Source organism: Mercenaria mercenaria, chromosome 12 (genome assembly GCF_021730395.1).
Source record: "Mercenaria mercenaria strain notata chromosome 12, MADL_Memer_1, whole genome shotgun sequence".
In the NCBI taxonomy this organism is placed as follows: domain Eukaryota; kingdom Metazoa; phylum Mollusca; class Bivalvia; order Venerida; family Veneridae; genus Mercenaria; species Mercenaria mercenaria.
The window spans coordinates 75,580,213-75,606,353 of NC_069372.1; the positions used below are offsets into that span (position 1 = coordinate 75,580,213).

Sequence of the window (26,141 nt, forward strand, 5' to 3'; positions counted from 1 at the left end):
TCCCTTGGCTTTTCGTAGGATCGCGATTGTACTGTACATGGTTTCATGACTCTAGTTAAAATGTGTTTCTAAAACATATGCAACACAAATGGTTAAGCACTATGTGTCTTTTTCAGTAAGTCAATGACCACAACTCTGGTCTGGCTGTGTGACATAGCTAATGATGCACAACTTCACATGATATACAACAATCCTCTGCATTTAATGACTACTGATCAAAAGGTTTTTGAGATATATGGAACACAAACTTTTAGGCATTTAATGCATATTTTTGACTAAATCAAGGCCCATAACTCTATTCTTGCAGGCTGAAATCCAAAAGAAAACTCAGGTGCACAAATTTACGTGTTGAATAATGGAAATTATTTTAGAATTAAAATAATTTAATTTATTTTTTCTCAAATTGTTGCTCGTTAATTACCGTCTGCTAGTTTATTAAATTGTCGTCTGTTTTCGTAGATAAACGTGTCATCGATATTGTTACACTTGGCTGATCTGAACTGGTTCCTATTGATACTGGTACCCAGTCGATATAATATAAATACCAATAATCTCGTGCAGTTCTCTCACATTTTGCTAGCTACACCGTCGGTAACGTCAAAACTACCCGCCCGCCACACCCTGTATTTATAGGAAACTTTCGAAACATAGAGCTTTGCATCTTTAATTTCGGGCTAGTATTGTAGTTTTAACAACTTGCTAGAATACTCTGTCAGTACTTTATATACACTTTACTGATCTATTTATGTTGATCTTACATCATCTGTGGAATGTTTTATGAAATTGGTTCAAAGTTGTAAAGGAAATTTGCATAAAGTCCATCTATTTAACAATAGCTAACGTTGATGTTCTAGTTCAAGTTAATTGTTATTGTCCACCCGGTCTTGACGACTGAGTTGTTAGGTACTGCTGTCTTTTTACTTACAATTGCAGGGTTAAACCGTGCCAAAGTAAATTGATGAGGGTGATATACCGGAGAGCAATAACACTGCAGGAGATAACACATCCAGCCATCAAAATGTATGACGGGGCTAGATGTCATCTTGTTACGTGACCAAGGACTTCCAAATGTGAGATGTTCATACCGTGTTATGAAGAAAAAACTGAGACATTTTGATGCAGTGTATATAAATTTTGTTATTTAAGAAAACGGTTTAGCATGGGCGTGACTACATATTTGTATAAGACTCTCCAGTATAATTTGAAAGATTTTATACTTCTTTAAAAAGGCACGGGATAGTTGATTGATATTAATATACGTATTTCTAATATTAAAATATATAAACTAAATGTACAAGAAGACAATAGTGAAGTAATAAAATTATTAGAATAAGTTTCACTTTTCAAGTTAAATGTGTCGTATTGACATGAAATTCAAGGACAGGAAAATAATTATAGGAAGTATTGACTGTCGTAAATATTATTTTATGTGAACTTAAAAACTTTGTGATCACAGTTGGATATCTCTAAGAAAATTCTGCTATTATTTGTGGTAACAATTATTATGTAGGACACCGGCTTTTTAACTGTGACATTTGATAGACCTTAATATTAGTTTTTCTTTATCTTGTCATAATACTATAAGTAAAAGGTGTTTATTTATAATACTGGCTTGATGGATATTGTCGCTCATAATATGTTGGCGGTAAAATTCTGTCGGCCGTGAGGTGAGCGGATACGGTGTCTGTATGTTTGCATTCAAGTTGCGTACTTTGGGGTATCATATGTTTACCAGTTTGTGTTAACTGGATAGTAAAAGGTTTTGCCCTAGTACTTGGCGATTCCTAGTGTTGCGTGTGTTGCGTATGTTGCGTTGCTCTCACTGGTGTCACTTTGCCTTGCCTTGCCTTGCCTTTCATTGACTCGTGTTGCGGTTTCGCTCATTCTCGGTGAAACCCGAAATGGGTGGAATGGTAGCTCGACGTTCAATTGAAATTGTTGTGTGTTTGCATTTGAGTGATACCTGTTATAAAGTGCAAAGTGTGCAAAGTGTCTTGTGTTGCTTTGCCTTTGAGTGACACCTGTTACAAAGTACAAAGTGTCTTGCGTTACTTTGCGTTGTTTGAGTGATACCTGTTACAAAGTACAAAGTGTCTTGCATTGCTTTGCCTTGTGGTCCGTTGTGTTATATTGCCTCGCTTTACATTGGCTAGGGTTGTGCATTTGACCGCATCCCGGTGACACCCGGGCTGGGTTGGATTCACAATTCGAAGTTCGATGGATTGCGCAGTTGCGTTGTTTTTGCAAGCCTTGGGTTGGTGCGTCTGTTCTCCTCTCGGTCGACGGATTTTGCTGTGCTTTTAACGACTCTACACGGTGAGACCCTTGTTGAGTCATGAGCGGCCGATCAACTCCCAATATTGTCAATATACTTTTACTGAATTTAATTAAATTATTACAAAATGTATCATGCGTATGTTTAACTATCGTTGTAAGTATCAATGCATATTCTTGATGAATAAAGAGTGTTGTATGAGATAATTGGTTTTTATTTTGAGTAATAAAATAATATTCCTGTAATGTTCCATAATCCAAGTCAAATTCTTTTTTAGTACATGCAACACAAACTTAAAGCACTTTACATGTATTTCTCACCAAGTCAATGACCATAACTCTGGTCTGGCCGAGCGTAATCCGAAACAGAATACCAGGTGCATAACTTAACATATTATATAACAAGAGCACCGCCTTGCGGGTGCTGACGCTCATCTGATTTTTTTTTGTATAATAGAAATATTGTCCTACCCATGATTTTCTAAGTCTAAAAAGGGCCATCATTCTTGCAAAAAGCAGGATAGAGTTATGTTTCTTGATGTACAGTGTCCACTTATGATTGTGAAAAACTGTTGCAAGTTTTAAAGCAATAGCTTTGATAGTTTATGAGAAAAGTTGCCTTAAACATAATACTCAACCAAGAAAATGATTTTCTAAGTCCAAAAGGGGCAATAATTATTGCAAAAAGGATGGAGTTATGTTGCTTGCTGTACAGGGTCAGCTTATGATGGTGAACAAGTGTTGCAAGTTTCAAAGCAATAGCTTTGATAGTTTAAGAGAAAAAGTTGACCTAAACATAAAACTTAACCAAGAAATCTGATATTTTCTAAGTCCAAAAGGGGCCATAAATCTTGCAAAAAGCAGGATGGAGTTTATGTTTCTTGCTGTACAGGGTCAGCTTATGATGGTGAACAAGTGTTGCAAGTTTCAAAGCAATAGCTTTGATAGTTTAGGATAAAAGCTGACCTAAACATAAAACTTAACCAAGAAAACTGATTTTCTAAGTCCAAAAGGGGCAATAATTCTTGCAAAAAGCAAGATGGAGTTATGTTTCTTGATGTACAGGGTCTGCTTATGATGGTGAACAAGTATTCCAAGTTTCAAAGCAATAGCTTTGATAGTTTAGGAGAAAAGTTGACCTAAACATAAAACTTAACCAAGAAATCTGATATTTTCTAAGTACAAAAGGGGCCATAAATCTTGCAAAAAGCAAGATGGAGTTATGTTTCTTGCTAAACAGGGTCAGCTTATGATGGTGAACAAGTCTTCCAAGTTTCAAAGCAATAGCTTTGATAGTTTAGGAGAAAAGCTGACCTAAACATAAAACTTAACCAGGCAACGCCGACGCCGACGCCGACGCCGACAACCGCTCAAGTGATGACAATAACTCATCATTTTTTTTCAAAAAATCAGATGAGCTAAAAATCCTCTGATGCTTTATGAATCTATGTCATTTACTTTTTGAGATCAGTGCGATACAATCAGACTAAATAAAGGGCCATAATTCTAGTCTGACTGATAGAAATCCCAAACAAAACCCAAGGTGCACAACTTTATATGCTGAATAATATTTCTATTGTGTTTCAATGACCATAGGTCAAACATGTTTTAAGACTTGTGCAACTTTTATGCCCTTTTAAGCATATCTTTTACTAAGTCAAGGACCTTAACTCTGGTTTGACTTAGTGAAATCTCAAACAAACCCCAGGTACACAACTTTACATACTATATAACATTCCCACATGTAATGTTCATAATTCCAAGTCACATACCTTCTGACACTACAAACTTAAAGGCCCATTTTATGCATATTTTAACAAAGTAAAGGGCCATAACTCTGGTCTGGTTGAAAGAAATCTTAACTGAAATGCTGGGCGCTCAATTTCAGATGCTGAATGACAATCCTGTGAGGTTTGATGACCTTTTTTTGAGATATACACAACAAAGTCGGGCAGACATTTTTTTTGACTAAGTAAAGGGTTATAACTTTGGTCTGGTTTAGTGAAATCCCAATTAAAACATCAGGTGCACTACTTCACAAGCTGAATGACAATCCTGTGAGGTTTGATCACTCTGGGTCAAATACTATTTGAGACAAGCGGGTTATGATGACCCTGGAGTGCTCACCTTAAGAAAGTAGGTCAGTAGGTCACATTTATGGTCACTGAAAGTCAGTTTTAAGATTGGCATGAAAAACTGTACAAGTCATTCGAATTTCAAGGCAGTATCTTAAAAAAGAGGGTCATGATGACCCTGGATCGCTCACCTGAGTAATATGAGCCACAGGTTTCAAATGTCAAACTGATGCTAAAATATTAAGAAAGTAGGTCACATTCATGGTCACTGAAAGTGTTAAGATCGATGTGCAAAACTGTATATGTCATCCAAATTTCAAGGCTGTCTTGAAAACCAAGAAAGAAGGTCAGCAGGTCAAGGTCACAGTCAAGTGACCCCTAATTACTTGGGGTCATTAGGTAATTATAATTAAACAGTGTAGGAAATATGGTCAGGTAATTTTTTAACTATTTTTTCCTATACAACTCATATACAAGTGTCCCCCAGGGCAGGGACTCTTTTCACTCTACGGGCATAATTTGAATAATCTTGTTAGAGAACTGCTAGGCAATGCTACATACCAAATATCAAAGGCCAAGGCCTTGAACTTTCAGACAAGAAGATTTTTAAAATTCTTTCCTATATAAGTCTGTATAAAACTTGGGACACCCAGGGCAGGGCCTCTTTTCACCCTAGGGATATCATTTGAACAATCTTGGTAGAGGACCACTAGGCAATGCAACATATCAAATATCAAAAGCCTAGGTCTTGTGGTTTCAGACAAGAAGATTTTTAAAGTTTTTTCCTATATCAGTTTATGCAAAACTTGGAACCCCCCGGGGCGGGGCCTCTTTTCAGCCCAGGGTAATAATTTGAACAGTCTTGGTAGAGGACCACAAGGTAACGATACATATCAAATATCAAAGACCTAGGTCTTGTGGTTTCAGACAAGAAATTTATTAAGTTTTTTCCTGTATGTCTATGTAAAACTTTGGACCCCCGGGGCGGGGCCTCTTTTCACCTCAGGGGTCTAATTTGAACACTCTTCACAGAGGACTATCAGATGATGTCACACGCCAAATATCAAGGCTCTATACCTTGTGGTTTTGGACAAAAAGATTTTTAAAGTTTTTCCTTTCGGTTGCCATGGCAACCAGAGTTTTGTGTGGAATTCAATTCTTTGATCAATTTTTTGAAGGGGACCACCCAGGAACATCCAAGTCAAGTTTCATCAACTTCCACCAAATGGTTTCACAGGAGATGTTGTTTAAAGGAAAGTGTGGACGGACAGAAGCAAACGGATGCCGGCCGGTGAGCGATCACAATAGCTCACCCCGAGCACTTTGTGCTCAGGTGAGCTAATAAGCACGACAAAAACTTGCGATGGATGGACAATAAGACATACATGGGCAACTCTTAAGTGCCCAGCAAAAATTTTGCAAGGCAAAAAAAAAAGAACTTGCATCAACTATATTGTTTTGAAGTCTGGTACCCCATCTATTGAGCTAACAGAAAATACCTTTCAAGCAAAGGTAAACTACCACTCTCAAAAACATGTGAAATGAGCACTGGTGCTGTCACTGCTATAACAATGAAATGGTGCTAGGTGTTGACATGAACTCACACTTCCTAACCGGCTATGCTATTTACCAGTGTTTTGAATTCACATGTTGCTCAATTGGCAAATATTACCACAAACAAAACCAATGCTACCCAATCAAGAGTTTGTTAGCTTAATTCCAAAATGTTGTAGGTTTTGTTTCGAAGAGCTCTATCAGCTAATAATATTTATGTCTTTACAGCTCTTATTAAAACAAAAATATGATTCCAAAAAGTCATATGTCCATTGAACCATTAACTTCCAAAAAATTTAAACTCCTTTTTCTCAGAATGCAAAAAATGGACACTGTGGAACTAGGCCAACAAGTTGTCCATAAAAACACTATATATCTCCTGTACTGACCTGTATTTTAGCTGCAGCTTGTTCGATGGCTTTACTGGTCAGCTGCATTTCACTGTCCACCATATCTCCAATCTCCTCCGTCTTCACATCCTCTGTTTTAGGCACAAGTTCCTCAGTCAGGCTCATCAGCTTTTTGATATGGCTAATTGCTGCGGCCACTTCCGATGATATGTTCCCACCTAACAAAAGAAACTGGTTTTGTTTTTAAACCTATATATGTCATCATTAAAATAGGGTACAAGTTAAGTCAAATGCCAAGTAGGTTTCTTTCCAGTGCTATTTGCTGAACTATACCATATATTTCTTAATAAATGCCCTCCCTCTTAAAAAAGTCTCCCCTTTAAAAAAATAAATATTTTATATGTTAACTTACATCATAACGGAATACCAGCTCTATGGTAGTGCTATAAAATTGTTAAAATTCAATCATCAGAAGCTGTAATCATAGTTTACTGTAAACCTAGAAACGTTTCCATTTCTAGGTTTACAGTATATTTACTAAAGAAAATGAAAAACAAATTCACAGTATAAAGAAGATCAGAATGGAGTAACTCTCTATGCCATAATTCTTTAACATACTATACTTCTCTTTTTGCAAGAACCAAACAAGTTCTAAGCATGAACTATCAGTGATGGAAAATTAAATGATTGTTTTAAAAAAAAAAAAATTGTTCATTAAATCATCCATCTGCAGTATCCCCTCAATCAAGCATTAAACTTTAACTACCCTCACAAAATGTGCAAGCCAGGAAACAATTTAAATTTAAATTTTACTTTGCTCTTTTATTGCACATATTTCAATTATGTGATGGCCATTAGTTACCATAACCTAACCAGCATTCCTAGATTCTCTATCCGACTGTTTTCTGCAATTACTCAAGACATCCCCAAATGAATCACATCTAGAGGACAAACTACACATATAATCTCTTGTCTATTGTCATGCAGAACATTTGCTTTCCTGCAGAAAGAAACCACTGTTACTGCATAGTATTATGCTCAGATAATTAATCTAGTGGAAGACTCCTTCTTACAAAAAGTCTTGTCATCCCTAATCTTCGTTCTTGTTTAGGTTTAATGTGACTCACGCAATTGTAAGTCATATGGTGACTTTCCAGCTTTGCAGAGGAAGACCCACCGAGTACCCACCAAGTACCCAGACCCACCGAGTACCCAGACCAACCGAGTACCCAGACCCACCGAGTACCCACCGAGTACCCAGACCCACCGAGTACCCACCGAGTACCCAGACCCACCGAGTACCCACCGAGTACCCATCCCATAACAATTTATAAAATGGCTGCAGTAGAACTAGCAACCTTCAGCATGCAAACTGCAATAAAAGTTTCTATACTCCCAAATGAGGTTTCACGCCCACAGTGAGGACAGGTCATTGATTCAAAATCTCCAACCTTATTCCCTCAGGCACACACTCAAGCTCAGCGACCCCTTATCAATTCCATGAATATCAATCAATGCTTATGTCTTTTTCAACTTTGTCTATTAAAGAAAAGTAAACCTTACCTTTTTCAACAGCAGACAGAACTGTCAGACCACTTTCGCCTGCAGATCTACAAAGATTGGCTAAATCGTGCCCTGACTCTATTTCGGCAGTGGACTGTGAAGTAGCTATTCCATGTATCACACAATCTCCAAGGTGATGAGAAAACCCTGTTATACATTCCACTAAATTCTCTAATTCTGAAACGAGACATAAAAAAGTGAATTAAAATGTGAAAAAAAACGTGTTATAAAACATACCAGAATAATATCATGTTGACATCTTGTTACAGAATTCTTTTCCTACTGTTTTTCAAATTGTTATTTCAATGCAAACACTAATTTTTAACATGTTAATTCCATTATCACTTTATTCACAAAGACTCAGGAAGACTGTATCACAATTGCTAGTAACAAACTTTTCAGAAAGAATACTTCAGGAAGTAAATTGTCAAACTTTCTGGCAAAAAAGACTCAAATATAAAAGTTTTGGGAGCATTATGGTGTCCAATTCCTGCATTGAAGGCTAAAACAAATCTAAGTAAATACATGTAAATATCATTTAAGCTTTCTGTTACCAACCTTTTCTATCTGCACAATAAATATTATTTGATGATTCTAAATTTTCTAAACTTTTTATCACAGGCTCAGCTCTCAGTAAAAGAAATTCTGAAAATAAAACAAAACAGTTTTTATTTGTAAGATAAGTATGATTAAAACTGCAAATACACCAAGCATCTCTGACAAGTCAAGGCCTAAGTCTTCAGTTGATGTAGCTTTATGCAGCAAGTTTATCTAAAAAAAAAAACGGTTATTTAAAAGTATTTACTGGACTTCTAACAGCTTCAAGTTGTTATATTTTTATTGCACAATCTCATAGATGAGTAACATTTTACTGAAACAAGAGGACCATGATGGTCCTGAATCGCTCACCTCTTCCCACATGACCCAGTTTTGAGTATGACGTCGTTTTTTCTATTATTTGACATAGTGACCTAGTTTTTGAGCTCATGTGACCAAGTTTTGAACTTGACCTAGATATTATCAAAATAAAAATTCTGACCAATTTTCATGAAGATCCATTGAAAAATATGGTCTCTAGAGAGGTCACAAGGTTTTTCTATTATTTTACCTATTGACCTAGTTTTCGAAGGTACGTGACCCTGTTTTGAACTTTACCTAGATATCATCAAGGTGAACATTCTCACTAATTTTCATGAAGATCTCATGAAAAATATGGCCTCTAGAGAGGTCACAAGGTTTTTCTATTTTTATACCTACTGGCCCAGTTTTTGACCGCGCGTGACCCAGTTTCGAAAGTGACCTAGCTATCATCAAGGTGAACATTCAGATCAATTTTCATGAAGATCCATTGAAAAATATGGCCTCTAGAGAAGTCAAAAGATTTTAATAATTTTAGACCTACTGACCTAGTTTTTGACCGCAGTTGACCCAGTTTCAAACTTGACCTAGATATCATCAAGATGAACATTCAGACCAACTTTCATACAGATCCCATGAAAAGTATGGCCTCTAGACAGGTCACAAGGTTTTTTTATTATTTGTCCTACTGACCTAGTTTTTTAAGGCACGTGACCCAGTTTCAAATTTGACCTAGATATCATCAAGGTGAACATTCTGACCAATTTTTATGGAGATCCATTCACATGTATGGCCTCTAGAGAGGTCACAAGGTTTTTCTATTTTTAGACCTACTGACCTAGTTTTTGACCGCACATGACCCTGTTTCCAACTTGACCTAGATATCATCAAGATGAACGTTAAGACCAATTTTCATACAGATTCCATGAAAAATATGGCCTTTAGAGAGGTCACAAGGTTTTTCTATTATTTGACCTACTGACCTAGTTTTTGATGGCACGTGACCCACTTTCAAACTTGACCTAGATATCATCAAGATGAACATTCAGACCAACTTTCATACAGATCCCATAAAAAATATGGCCTCTAGAGAGGTCACAAGGTTTTTCTATTATTTGACCTACTGACCTAGTTTTTGATGGCACGTGACCCACTTTCAAACTTGACCTAGATATCATCAAGGTGAACATTCTGACCAATTTTCATGAAGATCTCATGAAATATATGGCCTCTAGAGAGGTCACAAGGTTTTTCTATTTTTGGACCTACTGACCTAGTTTTTGACCGCATGTGACCCAGTTTCAAACTTGACCTAGATATCATCAAGACGAACATTCAGATCAACTTTCATACAGATCCCATGAAAAATATGGCCTTTAGAGAGGTCACAAGGTTTTTCTATTATTTGACCTACTGACCTTGTTTTTGACAGCATGTGACCCAGTTTCGAACTTGACCTAGATATCATCAAGGTGAACGTTCTGACTAATTTTCATGAAGATCTTGTGAAATATATGGCCTCTAGAGAGGTCACAAGGTTTTTCTATTTTCAGACCTCTTGACCTAGTTTTTGAAGGCACCTGAACCAGTTTCGAACTTCACCTAGATATCATCAAGGTGAACATTCTGACCAATTTTCATGAAGATCATGTGAAATATATGGCCTCTAGAGAGGTCACAAGGTTTTTCTATTTTTAGACCTACTGACCTAGTTTTTGAAGGCACGTGACCCAGTTTCGAACTTGACCTAGATATCATCAAGATGAACATTCTGACCAACTTTCATAAAGATCCCATGAAAAATGTGACCTCTAGAGTGGTCACAAGCAAAAGTTTTCGGACGCACGCACGCATGGACGCACTGACACACGGACGGACGACGGACACTGCGCGATCACAAAAGCTCACCTTGTCACTTTGTGACAGGTGAGCTAAAAAGGACTTCACGCTATGAAGTTGGTTTTACTTTTGGATATATTGCTGCTTGATATTCATAGTGTTCAGATTTTGTGTGACATTCTGTTTGTGAATATCACTGAAAATAAAACCATCGCCAATGTTGAATTTGGGTTTTGCATAACTGCTGAATGAAATCCAATAAAATGTGTGTATGTGCATTAAAAGTAGCTATGTTAAAACAAAAGCTACCACAATGCAGAGCAATATATGCCCAAGGTATGATCTTTGACCCCTAAGTGTGACCTTGACCTTTAAGCAAGCCATCCGAAACATGCACTCTGCATGTCATCTCAGTGTGGTGAACATTTGTGCCAAGTTTCTTTAAGATCCTTCAAGCAGTTCAAGCATTACAGAGTGAACACCAAACAAAGTCATATGACCTTTGATCCCTTAGAGCTGACAAGAAATTGCTAATTGACTGAAGGACAGACAGATAGACGGACACGGGCATCATAACATAATACTTCCCTCTGGACGTATAAAAACAACAAAACTTCATATAAATCTTAATATGCATGTCATTTATAAAAACATGTTCATAATAATCTTTTTTCTTTATGCTAGCAGAAAACTTACAACTTGAATGGAATTATACAAGAGACAAATAATACATACCTGCTGTACATCTTGCAGTGGTAAATGTTTCATTGTGAAACTGTTCCAACGCATCCTGAATAAACGCTCGCCCCTCAGCTATACTGCTACCTGTAATATAAATACTTTGGTTTCAACCATTTACTTTAAACGATAATTTCAATAAAGTTTAATTAAAACTTCACCAGTGGTACAGAGATAATCTGTCTGGAAAAAAACTTTATTCAAACATCTTATTTAACCGGCCATACTATTTAACTAGTGAATATAGACAAGGCTTTTCCATGATTCGACTCAGTGACCTAGTTTCTGATTTCAAGTAATGCAGTTTTGAACTTGACCTAGAATTCACTGAAACCATTTTTCTGGCAAAGCTGTAAGATCTAACAGAAAATGTGGTCTCTAGAATGTTTTTCTAGGTTATTCCACGATTCAGTCTAGTGGCTTTGTTTTTGATCTTAGATAACCTGGTTTTGAACTTGGCCTTGAATTCACAGAGACAAACATTCAGACAGTTTCATAAAGCTGAGGTAGAAAGTGTGGCCTCTAGAGTTTTAGCAAGCTTTTCCTAGTGATCTAGTTTTGAACCAAGATGACCTAGTAATTAACTTGTCTGAGATTTTATTGAGGGTAATGTTCTGACCATGTTTCATTAAGATTGGGTTAAAATTGTGACCTCTAGGGTGGTTGACTAAAGATGACGATGAACACAGGGTGATCACAACAGCTCATCTTGAGCACTTTGAGCTCTGTTGAGCTAAAAATAACAAACTAGCATGTAAGAGTATAGGTGCTTTACACCTGTCATGCTAAAGAACCAGGAAGCTTCTTTGGAACTGGAGCATCTATTGTATGTAACACCATCCTCCCCCTACAAAATTACTAACATTCTTCTGGCGGTGTCACAAAAATGGGTTTATAAGCTTACACACACATGTCAGAAAGTACAACTTGAAAATGTACATAAAAAATTACCCAGGCTATAACTTGATTTGTTTTTGCTTTCTGAAAGTTACTCCTGAACTTAAAGACTTCTATACTCTAAAACTGACCTGTAGCAACCATTCCCTTGCACAATAAACTTAATTAACTTAATGGACAGTGCAAACATTAAAACTCATAAATACACAATAATAATTAGTCTACAACACTGTGAGAACAGAATGACATTTTAGCTAGGAAAATATACACCAATTTCTTTTCAATTTGATATTTAAAGTTTCTCATTTTTTGTTTAGACAATACTAGGTAAGTTGTGGGACTGATATTTTAACATAAACATTACGTGATCTTGTTTGACCTCTAACGTCAATTGTCAATGATATCTGTTTTTTCCCCTACACTTCATGACTGACATATTCACTTTAACCATGATTTATTTCATGTCTAACTTAGCTTCCTGTTCACACTATTATATTGAAAAGGTAGCCATTTTATATGGTGACTTTAGTGTATTTTGTATGTATGGCTGTATTCTTTTGCTTATACATATCATTGTCTTAATAATACCTTATAAGGTATTCCTGCCTAATATGGTATTATCAATATTATAGACATCAGATTCTATCAATTCAATAAGATTTTTAGTGAATTATTTAAAGGTTACTATGAAAGTTATCTGAAATTTTACAGGGTGAAAAAAGTCAAATTTATAAAATTCTGTTAAAACCACTGAAAAAAACAACAAGAGGGCCAAGATGGCCCTAGATCACTCCCCTGAGAAACACATCATAACACACCTCAACAGTGTAAACATGTTTGACCTAGTGATTTCATGGAAAAAAATAATCTGACCAAATATCATTAAAATTGGAGCAAAAAATCTTAAGTATAAATAAGTATTTTCTTTGATTTGACCTAGTGACCTAGTTTTAGATCCCAGATGACCCATATTCAAACTTGACCTAGATTTCATCAAGGCTATCATTGACCAAATTTCATGAAGATCAATTGAAAAATACAGCCTCTATCGCATACAAAAGGTTTTTCTTTGATTTGACCTAGTGACCTAGTTTTTGACCCCAGACTACCCATATTCGAACTTGACCTAGATTCTATCAAGGCAACCATTCTGACCAAATTTTATGAAAATCCAGTATAAAATGCAGCCACTATTGCATACACATGGTTTTTACTTGATTTGACCTAGTGACCTAGTTTTTAAACCCAGATGACCCATATTCGTACTTGACCTAGATTTCATCAAGGCTATCATTCTGACAAAATTTCATGAAGATCAGTTGAAAAATACAGCCTCTATCGCATACACAATGTTTTCTTTGATTTAACCTAGTGACCTACTTTTTGACCCAGATGACCCATATTCGAACTTTACCTAGATTTCATCAAGGCAATCATTCTGACCAAGTTTCATGAAGATTAATTGAAAAATACAGCCACTACCGCATACAGAAGGGTTTTCTTTGATTTGACCTAGTGACCTACTTTTTGACCCCAGATATAACTGAACTCAATGTAGATTTTGTCAAGGCAATCATTCTGACCAAATTTCATGAAGATCAATTGAAAAATACAGCCTCTATCGCATACAAAGGGGTTTTCTTTGATTTGACCTAGTGACCTACTTTTTGATCCAAGGTCACCCATATTCAAACTTGACCTAGATTTCATCAAGGTAATCATTCTGACCAAATTTCAGGAAGATCAATTGAAAAATATAGCCTCTATCGCATACAAAAAGTTTTTCTTTGATTTGACCTAGTGACCTAACTTTTGACCCCAGATGACCCATATTCAAACTTGACCTAGATTTCATCAATGCAATCATTCTGACCAAATTTCATGAACATCAATTGAAAAATACAGCCTTTATTGCATACACAAGGTTTTCCTTTGATTTGACTTAGTGACCTAGGATGCCGGACATCGAGTGATCAGAAAAAACTCACCTGAGCATTGCTCAGGTGAGCTAAAAAACGAAGTAAAAAGAAAATTTCCAAGTACATATATAACAACTGTGAAAACTAAATCTTACATGTTCATGTATGGTTGAAAATATTGCATCTGGACCCAATTTCCTGATTATTTTTTACGTAATTACTTGTTAAGTCTGTTATTTTAAAATCATGCTATTTACATGTATTAAGTTGTTGTTATTTAATGTTGATATTCTACTATAACAATGTATTTATAGTTAAATTATACTATGGTTAGTAGTATTTGTCTGTAGTACTTCTTTCAGTCACATAAATATGATATTTCTATTTAAGCTCGATATTAAAAACTTAAGTATTTGTTTGAATATATTTCTTATTTCTATACTTTGTTTTCTGTAAAATTCAAAACTGTTGTGTTCTGATGTCTGAAATAGTCATATACAATTCTGATATAGATAAAACAGTCAACAATGAAGATGCATAAAGGGCAAAACAAGCATTTTAAATAACAGTCTGAGCTAAGCAAATACTTAAGTTTTTTTTACATGACATTGAGGCCTGGTGTTCACTCTGTGAAATATTATAAGGATTTTACAAGTCTGTCTTGGTTGAGAAAACCGCTGTCATTAACAGGCAAATATGCAGCCTATCAAGTTAAAAGATATTGCAAAATGACAGATTTTGGTATTTCCTGGAATTATGAACATGCATGTTACTTTAGACAATAGGGCATTTCTCTATAGAATGACAGGGATCAGACATTTTGATACTTTCTCTGCTGGTTAGACAAGAATTTTTGACCTCATATTGAAACAAACAAATATACAGACAATATATGAACTTTAGGAAGAGTAATATTTATGAAATATTAAAGTATTTATTATTTTTATTAAAGTTTTTTTTTTTATTAATGTGTAGTATTAGCAATACTTATTTTGGAACTTTGTGTATATATATTAAAATTGTCAAGCCCGAGAGGGCCCAAAATTGGAAATAAAAGATAATTCTATTTTATTCTAAGAAACATGATGCTGATAAATAATTGTGTGATTGAAATATAGACTGTTTCAGTGTTGACTACCTAATGTAGGGATTGATTATACTTGTTAAATACACACTATATTATCATGTCCCCCCCCCCAGTGAAAAATGTTTACTTTTCCACTTACTATTGTTATAATGCAATGATATATCTGTGTTGTATGTTTACTCTATAATGATGATCCTTTGTCATCCATATACCATATTGTACTTTGGCAAGTCTTTGCTACTGTTTAGATACAATTTGGTTTCTTCATAATTTTATTTAAGAATGTGGCCGTAACAATTACAGTTACATCTTCTTTTTATTAAGTTCATTTTTTTTTTACTGTTGCTAAAATTTTTCTCTCTAAATTGACAGTACTTCTCCAAAAATGTTTAAATAGTGGGCAAGAGGTATGTAGTAGGCTTTCAAACCTACCATTCTCGTCTGGATTTTTGTCTGTAATGATTTGAAATGTTGATGCATCTTGGATCTATTTTTATTTCAAAGATACTAGCATGTCAAGTCTTATGCACATTCAGTCATTTTAAGACACTGGATTTTACTGGATCCCACATAAGATCCAATCTTACCCTTTTTTCCATGGTCTCTTTATTTACCAACAATGCTCGACACTCATGTTCAGATGCTAAACGTAACACAAATGCTATTACTTTTGTCAAAGTGGTTAGGCAGATAAGTTCTTACATATCAAGGGCTGAGAGATTGTATCTTGTTCTTTCTTTATATAGTTTTAATAGTTTCACTATAATAATAATAATAATTTAATAGTTTTTGTTTTAAAAATCACATCCTAAGGATTTTCTGAGGATTTCTTGCATGAGCTGTTTCAATATTGCAACATGAAAATATATACCCAGCACATTACAATCGTATATATATTACTTACTCAACAATTTTTTATGTAGATCGTCCAAGTCCCTAGTCAGACGTGTTTCTGTAGATAGTTTCTCTGTTGTCAGATTTTCTAATTGTTGTTCTAAATCAGCTAATTGTTTACTCAAGTCTTGTTCAGTCTGTGCTTTACTTTGTTCAGTTTCTGCTAACTTTGTCTGCAATATAAATATTGGAAATAATTATGCTATCAGCAATTTACATTACAAACAGTTGCTTTTAAGCAATGGAAAAGACTGCAAATTTTAAGACTGATTTAAACAAGGGTGTATATTTTAAAAAAAGTCCTAAGGTTTATATGTCAAACTTCAACTGCAGCTAAAAGAAGGGCAAAAATTCAAGTTGAAGGAACAAATAAATGAATGTTTTTAGGAAAGAAAAAAATGACACATTTTTTTTAAATACCGGTAAATGTTAATGTCTGAAGAGTTTAATGCTCAAATGTTTTTACAATTTTTACAACTGATGTAACTGAAAATCCACATGGCAAAGCCTTTACTTAGGGTAAGAATTTCGAAGATAAATGATTCATGGATTAATCTTACATTCAAATTTCAAACAAAGGGCAACAACAAATGCAAACAAAGTTGTGTAATTCCCCTCCTTTTAGTAAATATAGTTACCTTCAGTGTAGTTATTTGAGCCTGGAAATCTTGTTCCATATTTTGCTTGTCTCCCCTTAATGAGTCAAGGTCACTTTGTAATCCAGCAATCTGATTGGTCAATGACTCCTCAAGTCCAGTCTTCTCCTCCATTGTTTGTTCCAGCTACAAACAACATATACAGTTTTACAAGAATAACATTAGTTATACTGTTTTGTATCAGGACTTACATTTTGTACTGTGGTAAACAGTGCAATATTTTTCAAATCTAAGTCTACAGAACTTAATCAGGAATAAAGTCTTTATTTAAAAAAAATGACAATTTGAATTAGAAGCAAAAAATAATTCTTGTTCTGTGTCAGAAATGTTAGACTACATTGATATTTTGTTTTTCAACAACAGCTGAAAATTATTTTACATTTTCTATCCAAATTTTCTTATCATACAAACTTTTTTTGCTCGACCTCAGATAATTCGATCACTGCCCCTGGCTTGCTTTCATTTTTAGGTTCTGGGCAAGTCTCTGTATAATGTATATGGTTCTATGCCTAAAACTATTGATAACTTGAGCAGATTTTGCCAATCCCAATGAGTTTGCGCAAATAAAAGTTTAACTGTAGCTTACTAATTTATAAATTCCTAAACCTTGACGGATACTAAAAGCAACATTTCAAATTACCTGTGTTTCCAGGGACTGAACTCTTGGCCTACCTGTGTTTCCAGCAGGGACTGAACTCTTGACTTACCTGTGTTTCCAGGGACTGAACTCTTGACTTACCTGTGTTTCCAGGGACTGAACTCTTGACTTACCTGTGTTTCCAGAGACTGAACTCTTGACTTACCTGTGTTTCCAGGGACTGAACTCTTGACTGTGAAGACTGTAGTTCATTCTGTAATGTCTCCTCACTGCTCTGAACAGACTTCAGTTGTGTTTCTAGTTCCTAGAATACAATAAAATATTGTATATCCAAAGCACAAGAATAATGATCTTTTCCAAGAATATACAGTTCTACACTGACAGTATCTTTCGTCCAAATTTTAGAAAATCGTTTTAAATAGAAATGAATACATTCCCATTACAAATATAGAAGCTTCATTTGGTTGTATTACAGTAATTATAAAACATAATTATATTCTTGGAAAAAACGGAAGCTTTTCACAGTTTAATACAATGAAAATCTATTGAAGATGCTGCAAAAACTGTGGAAAAATATATAGAAAGTCTACTGAAAAATACAGCTGATCAAAAAACCTGAAAATAAATTACCTGTGCTTTCTGCCATCCTTCATAAAAATTGTCCAGCTCTGAAGCCTAGCAGTAAAAACAGAAATATCATGAACATACCTTTACAACTACAAGGTTGTCATGCTCTTTGATGTTATACACATTGGAAATGCACAATGGGGAAACACCATGCTACACACAGCATGCACATTCCATCACTAAATGCTAGTATTCATTTCCCAAGGGTCAAACTTGCAAAGCTTTTAGAGGAACTTCTTTGCCAGACTTTCAGCTTATATGTGTCATACTTAGATCTCATCTTGTACCTATCTAATTCCTTCAGTATCTCTACACTGTGTATTTTACACCTTACAATACCTTAGTTACAACTTGTACCTATGTGATACACTCTTTACCTCTACTTTATACCATTCCATATTTTCATTTCAACTTGTAACTCTTTTTAGTCCTTCTAAATCTCAACTTACCTTTTCTTTCAGCTGTAGCTGTTTTAACACTTATAGACCTCAACTTGTTTTTCTTTCAAGTGTACTTGCTGTATTCCTTCTAGATCTCTATTAACTTTGCCTTTATTTCAATTGTTTTGTTGTATTCCTTCTGGATGTCTAATAAATTTACCCCCTACTTCTTCAACTTCTACTAATTTAAAACGTTCAATATCCTTATTCTACTTATATTTGTAGCAGTTTTATTCCTTCTAGATCTACTGTATACCTTCTAGATCTACTGTATACCTTCTAGATCTACTGTGTTCCTTCTAGATCTACTGTGTACCTTCTAGATCTACTGTGTATTTTGTAATTTTAAAACACCCTGTACCTGTTTCTTTTTTTCAAGATCTGTATTTTTGGCAGTAGTTTGAGCCAACTGTTGCGTAACTTCGTCAGCAGAATTCTGTAAACTTTCTTGTATTACTTTTCTCTCTTCTTCCATGCGTACCATGTTTGCCTCATTATCCTGGTAACATATGCACAGGAAAACATGCTAGGAATTCATCATACACATGCACTGCAGTTAAGCATTTTGTAATTCTATCTTAGTTATAACAAACATGAATCATCACAGTTTAATTATTTCAAACGTTAAATTGTGTAGAAACATTTTTGTAAACATGCATTTCTTCTCAACTTTCTTTAAAAAAAATATGCTCAGCCATTCAATATCATACTCTTGTAATATTCAAAATATTTGAAGACTGCAAGACAAGCTTAATGTGCTGTTTTATTTCTTGTAAAGTTATCTTTAACAGATTGGGCAGAAATCATGATGGTTTAAGTTGAAAGGCTATATCACTTTGTTGGGTTTGAAGTGAAAACTTTCAGGCTTTTGATGATAGATCACTGGTTATGCCAAAATCTAATACCGTGATGTATGGCAATCGCAGCTTTTCGTGCACTGCTCCAAAGCTTTGGAACTCTCTTCCTGTCAAGATCAGGGAAGCTGACACGCTAGCTGCTTTCAAAAGCCTGCTCAAAACCCACTTCTTTGTACAATATTTTGTTAACTGACCGATACATTTATTTTTTTTTTATCTTGTTTTTTTTTTTTTTTTTCTAAATTATACTTGTTTTCATTCATGATTTTTGTTAATGTGGAATGCATTATCTTTGTATACGTATTTGTTTGTATTTTTGCAATTTATTCTGTAAAGCACTTTTGAACGTGTACAAGTGCATGAAAAGAGTGCTATATAAATGTGGTATAATAATAATAATAATAATAATAGAGGAAAACCTCAGGTGTCACTTCAGGCACTGTTATATGCCCAGATGGGCACCTGGGTAGAACACCCTCCCCTCCCTTACAGTCAGCTGGAGGCTCACAAAAAATCCTTAACAAAGTTTTAAACTTACAGCAGTAAGAGGCAAGTAGTTCAAAGTATGCAATTCCCACACCAATAAAACCCTTATTAAAACAAATAAAACTAATAATATCTAACATCCGAAACATATGATAACAACAAAAGCCTTTTTTTACTTTACTTATTTGTATCTGTCTTGTCTTACATATTTATGTATTCATGTCACGTAAACTTTGTTTTCACTTAAATTACCATGCACTTGTGTACTGGTAAATCTAGCAAACATGCATTCAAAAAATAACACAAAATTTCAGACATGTCAAAGTCTATTCAAATCAACATGAGAACATAAAAACACACATACTACAAAAACATTAAAAATATTTATTAAATGAGAAACAGAAAAGATTTAAACATTCCATTCATTTAACATATAACATTTAAAATATAAACAAATACTAACCCTTTCCTATAAAATAAAATTCTCAAATTTCTCAAAAAAAAATATCAGAAGTGTAAGAAGTGTAGCATGCATTTTTTTCAATACACAAAGAAAGTTTATTAGTTACAAAAAATATTTTTCAGCTAATGGTAACATTTCCTTTGTTCCTGGATTTCTAACCAGACAAAACTCATTTCATTGCAAGAAAATGACAACTTTCTTACATGAAACAAAGTGACGGGTAGCCATAACATAATGACATGGTCATGGAGTTAACATAACAAGTTTCTTATTGATTTAGTTACTTAGGTCAGACACAATAACCAAAACAAAATAATTCTATATATATATAAAGCTATTCCTGCGAGTCATGAACCAAAAAACAGAAGAATGTACAAAAAAACACTAGAACGTATTTTGAAATATGTACTATCTTGTAATTCTGGATCACATACTTACTTATAAAGTTATCATTTCTTTAAATCTATGAATTTCAAATATTAAAGCTATTAATAAAAAGATATGTTTATGTTTGCTGGGACTCAATTTTGTGATATGACACAATAACAAAATCCACAAAATAAGTCCCTCACAAATACTAAAGATTTCACAGTATGAAAACTTTAAGTCCAAAAATAAAGACCCTGTAAACAAACTAAATTACCTTTATAATTTGTTCTTTCTCCTCCAATGTCTTTTTATCAGTCGCATTCTGTTTAGTTACTTCACCATGCTGAAAATGTACGAACACTAAATTACAATCATTTCTCATAGAAATATTTCTTATTAACAGGTTCAACTTCTTACTAGCTTGCTACCAACATGGATTCTCCATCTATCCACGAAACAATGCACACTATCCACTCCCACTTCCACCCACATTTACCCTCTAATCCCCCACTATCAAATGACACCTTCCTCTCCCTCCTATATACAACATTACTCTACCAATCATATTTCAGACACCCTCCCCCACTCACATCCGCCCCTCCCCATTCTACATTACAAACAAAACCCGACACCTCCCCAAACTTCTATTATGTTAAATATGCAAGAGCTGTCATAGGACAGCAATGCTGTACTATTCAAAGACTTATCATCAAAAAAGTTAAAATAATTAAAATACAAAGACAGTCAACATTCTGAGACAAAGAACTTTCCCATCTAATATTTCTAAATAAGGTAACAGATTTCACCAAAATACTGCCCAAGTTCAGAAAGTGACATAACTTTGTGAAATAGCAAAAAAAGTTTTTATACCAGTTAAGTACATGTCACAACTTTACAATGAACAAGGCAGTCTGAAAGACAGCTAAATCTCCCGCCACTGCAAACAAACCTTAGCTGTGACCTTGACCTTGAATTGACATGGCTGACTCATGAATTCTGCACAACGTCTTGTTGAGGTGATCATTTGACCCAAGTTTCATGAAAATCCTTAAAGGGGTTTAGGAGATACAGAGCTCAAACATTTGACCTTGAGTTGTGACCTTGACCTCGAGTTGACATGGCTGACTCATGAGTTCTTGATAAGGTGATCATTTGACCCAAGTTTGATGAAAATCCTTCAACAGGTTTAGGAGATACAGAGTGGACACAAAATGGAAGGCTCAAACCTTTGACCCTAAGTTGTGACCTTGACCTTGAGCTGGCATGGCTGACTCATGAGTTCTGCACATCATCTTGATGAGGTGATCATTTGACCCAAGTTTTATAAAATTCCTTCAAAGGGTTTAGGAGATATAGAGCGGACACAAAATGGAAGGCTAAAACCTTTGACCTTGAGTTGTGACCTTGACCTTGAGCCAGAATGGTTGACTCATGAGTTCTGCACATGGCCTTGATGAAGTGATCATTTGACCCAAGTTTCATATGAATCCTTCAAGGGAATTAGGAGATACAGAGCAGACACAATGTGGAAGGCTCAAACCTTTGACCTTCAGTTGTGACCTTGACCTTGAGCCGGCATGGCTGACTCATAAGTTCTGCACATCGCCTTGATGAGGTGATCATTTGACTCAAGTTTGATGAAAATCCTTCAAGGGGTTTAGGAGATATAGAGCGGACATAAAATGGAAGGCTCAAACCTTTCACCTTAAGTTGTGACCTTGACCTTGAGCCGCCATGGCTGACTCATGGGTTCTGCATATCGTCTTGATGAGGTGATCATTTGACCCAAGTTTGATAAAATTCCTTCAAGGGGTTTAGGAGATATAGAGCGGACACAAAATGGAAGGCTCAAACCTTTCACCCTAAGTTGTGACCTTGACCTTGAGCCGGCATGGCTGACTCATGGGTTCTGCATATCGTCTAGATGAGGTGATCATTTGACCCAAGTTTGATAAAATTCATTCAAGGGGTTTAGGAGATGTAGAGCGGACACAAAATGGAAGGCTCAAACCTTTGACCTTAAGTTGTGACCTTGACCTTGAGCTGATAAGGCTGACTTATAGGTTCTGCACATCGTCATGATGAGGTGATCATTTGACCCAAGTTTCATGAAAATCCTTCAAGAGATTTAGAAGATATGGAGCGGACATGAAAGTGTTACGGACAGACAGACGGAAGTTCCTACAGATGGACCTTTATTGGGTATTTCTTTTGTTAAAAAGTACCCAATATGCTACAAAAAGTACCCAATAAACACTACAGAATGAATAAAATTTACCGTTACCTATTGTTCTCTATACCCAACAAATGTTCATTCGTGGGCTCGGACAGACGGACGGACGGAGACCATTCCTATAACCTCCCACCAGTTGTGGCGGGGGATTAACAGAAGTGTAAAGTTCAATCCATTCCCACAGCTGGTTACTAAGAGACCTACTTACATACAAAAAACCTGGAAGTAACCAAACTGGGATGCAACAGATGGGTGAATGCAACAGTTCTACCTATTCTTCAAATAGTAAAGCTAACAGTATAAAAATAATTTTTAAGGTGATGTCAATCTACTTTTAAAAGAAGAGGGGGAAGGCGGAGGGAGAGAGTGTGATTTTTGTCTGTATTACAGATACTGCTAGAAGCTTAAAGATTTGTAACTTAGAAAACTAGTAAACTGTTAAAAAAGTCAAGCCTTAAGATATACATTTCACAACCAAACACTTACTACAGAGGGAAACGTCTATAATTGTCGAATACATACTTTTTAAATTTCAGGAAAAACATAATTCAAACCTGGAGACATCATCTATCATGTTGTGAAAACATCTGAAGATATTTCATCGAGTTATCATACTGTAATCTTTGAATTAGCTCAACGTTATGTTTGTTTTGTTGGGTTTAACATCACATTGATACAATTTTAATTTAAAGATGTATAGCAACTGTCTGGCTTTTCATGCTGAATATACCATAATTTCAGGCTCAGGTGAGCACCAGATTAGAACCACCAATCTTCCACAAACCAGCTTGATGGCTGCCTCACATGAAAGAATTCTACATACCAAGCAAGGTTTCAAACCCACAGCAGTAAGCTCAGTTGTTAACATATAGAATATAACTGTATGTACCTGTCGGAGAAGAGAAACATGTTCATCTCGGAGTTTCTGGTAAACATCTTTCATTTTCTTGAATTTTTCTTCATTTGCTTTACTATGTTCTGTAAAAAAAAATTCAGAGCCTTAGCAATATTACCTCGAGCTCGAACTTCTATTTGTCAGTTAAACACTTTCATGTAAAGTTGGATTCATATGTCTAACAAAGTTAATTTAATACATGTTAGTCAAATGTGTAACTTTGTTAGAATGAGTTATATTAAACTGAATAAATTTTGTTGGGCCAGGCACAGAATTTCAAGGGGACATAAATTTTGGATTTCAAAGGTAAGATAAATGGGACCATAAATTCAACCTAATTTTTCTCCACTGAAAGTTTATGATTTAACAGAATTATAATTCCACTGTGGTTATGTTTCACTTTCTATTTTTAGTGTAAAGTCCATAGCACATCTGACCATTATAAGTCAATATCGCACTTGACCACTTAAGCTCACATCACACTAGAACATCATGATTAGTAATTAATATGTATAGTGACCTGAAGTGATACATACAAACATAACAACAAGAAAATAAAATACATTTATTCTATCTATTTTTCTCTTCCAACCAGCAATTAACATTTGTACCATGTGACTGTCCAACGTATTTCTATACTGGATACAATACAAAATGTATATTCCATACTGGACGATGCAATAACTTTGATTTGAAACTCCATTCCAGCTACATGATAGAAGGTTCTGACCAGTAAATGTATCCACATGAATATCAACGGCTGACATGACCTTTCAGCAAACTTAATGAGAAAAATAAGCATGATCATTTAACAACGTTCTGTACAATACAGGATTGTCCGTTTTGTGTTTTCAAGTGGGTTCTCATTCAAATACATCACCATATTGTGCAGAACAATGTTACATAACCTAACAGTGTTTCTTCATAAAACTATAAACTTACTTTCTGCCTCAGTGAGTTTGACTGCAGCTCCCATATGAACTTTCGCCTTGCTCAGCTCAGCTTTGAGATTATCATTGTCCTGTAAGGCTTTGTCAGCTGACAACCGCAGCTCTGACAATATCTTTTCTAGCTTTGAGATTTCATCCCGCAAGGATTGTATGATTCTTTGGTCCTGTAAAACAACAGATAACAGTGATATTACATCATTGTAGTTTAATACCATTTCAAACACTTTTATGATACTGTTTACAAGTATTTTTTCATATTTGATGTTTCTGCAATTCAAAAAAGAAGGTTACAAGTTGGGAACTATAATAAAAACAAGGTAAGATCAAGTTCAGTTATGTGATGTGCACTATGCGGGTCCTATATACTGTGAAATCATCAATATTCGTGGGGGACTAATTTTCGTGGATTCCGTGGTTGAGTCAATCCACGAAATTTAATCCCAACGAAGAAGTAAAATTCCCATTCATTTTATGTTCAAAAGTTGAAATCCACGAATTCATATCCCCATGAAATTGCCGTTTTGACCAAAACCACGAAATTTCATGCCCACAAAATTAAATGATTTTACAGTAGGTCAAGATCAGATCACACACAAATCTGACTTAAACAAGGACAGGTCAATCTAGTTACTTTAGAAACTTTCGTACCAGTAACCCTTAAACATGACTTTAATCAATAAGCAGAAATTATCAAAATTGAAAATGTAGAAAACTTAAGAGAAGAAACATAGAAAAGATTTACAGAAGAAAGATGCAGGGAAAGAAAATACAATACCTCTGATTTTACCCGCTCTAACTCTGCTCTCAGTTGCTGGATTTCTTTAGTTAATCTCTCTATTAGTAAATCTCTGCAAGTTAAAACAGGCAGTATTACACCAACACCAGTGGAATGGAAGAAGTTTTTTGCAAACTATAGATAACTAGAAATGTGCTCTGTGGAACAAGGATCCCCACCCCCAATATAACGTAAATACACTAAAGTATGTGTCCTGTGTCTTGCTATGGAAGACATGTCAAATCTCACCATGCATGATGAAGATATAGGCCGGACAAGAGAAATTATTTGAAATATTTGACCTCATCTTACTATGTGTAATGTTTGTGCCAAGTTACCTGAATATCTGTCAAATAAGAAAAAGTAATTACAGCATTTTTTAAGAAACAGATTTTTATATTTAAAGATATTTTAATAAAAATTCTAGGATGCATTTAGTGATTAATTCTACATATACCATGCAGTTTTTTTTTATTTTGTTATAACATATGATTCTATCAAGATGAAAAATTAGTAAATGTTATAAATATGTAATAAACAATGAATGATTTTTAATTTCATTTTTTTCAAAAGGTTATTCTGGCATGTAAAATACAAAGTTATGGAAAGAAATAGAGCGATAAATGTAGCATTGTTGATATATAAATAAACAAGAGCACCGCCTTGCGGGTGCAGATGCTCATCTGATTTTTTTTCTCTGTATAATAGAAATACTGTCCTTTTATGATATTTTCTAAGTCCAAA

At 34.9% G+C, this 26,141-nt stretch overlaps 1 protein-coding gene across 4 annotated transcripts in view; it reads right to left on the reverse strand.

The window, feature by feature from the left end:
- The window catches only part of LOC123534138 (huntingtin-interacting protein 1-like), an 85,343-nt gene that overhangs the window by 34,971 nt on the left and 24,231 nt on the right, over positions 1-26,141 (reverse strand). For 3 of the 4 annotated variants that reach the window (XR_008366568.1, XM_053520350.1, XM_053520349.1), the window contains exons 12-23: positions 25,398-25,470; positions 24,615-24,786; positions 23,667-23,755; positions 20,819-20,887; positions 18,731-18,868; positions 17,508-17,606; positions 16,687-16,830; positions 16,059-16,221; positions 11,249-11,338; positions 8,375-8,461; positions 7,817-7,993; positions 6,293-6,471 (exon numbers count right to left, since the gene is read on the reverse strand). Coding sequence is in view for 3 of the 4 variants with exons in the window: in XM_053520350.1 (XP_053376325.1) it covers positions 6,293-6,471; positions 7,817-7,993; positions 8,375-8,461; positions 11,249-11,338; positions 16,059-16,221; positions 16,687-16,830; positions 17,508-17,606; positions 18,731-18,868; positions 20,819-20,887; positions 23,667-23,755; positions 24,615-24,786; positions 25,398-25,470 (1,480 nt within the window). In the remaining variant the exon portion in view is untranslated. Of the gene's footprint in view, positions 1-6,292; positions 6,472-7,816; positions 7,994-8,374; positions 8,462-11,248; positions 11,339-16,058; positions 16,222-16,686; positions 16,831-17,507; positions 17,607-17,932; positions 17,978-18,730; positions 18,869-20,818; positions 20,888-23,666; positions 23,756-24,614; positions 24,787-25,397; positions 25,471-26,141 lie in introns of all 4 variants that reach the window. The other variant, XM_053520351.1, reaches the window with a different exon arrangement.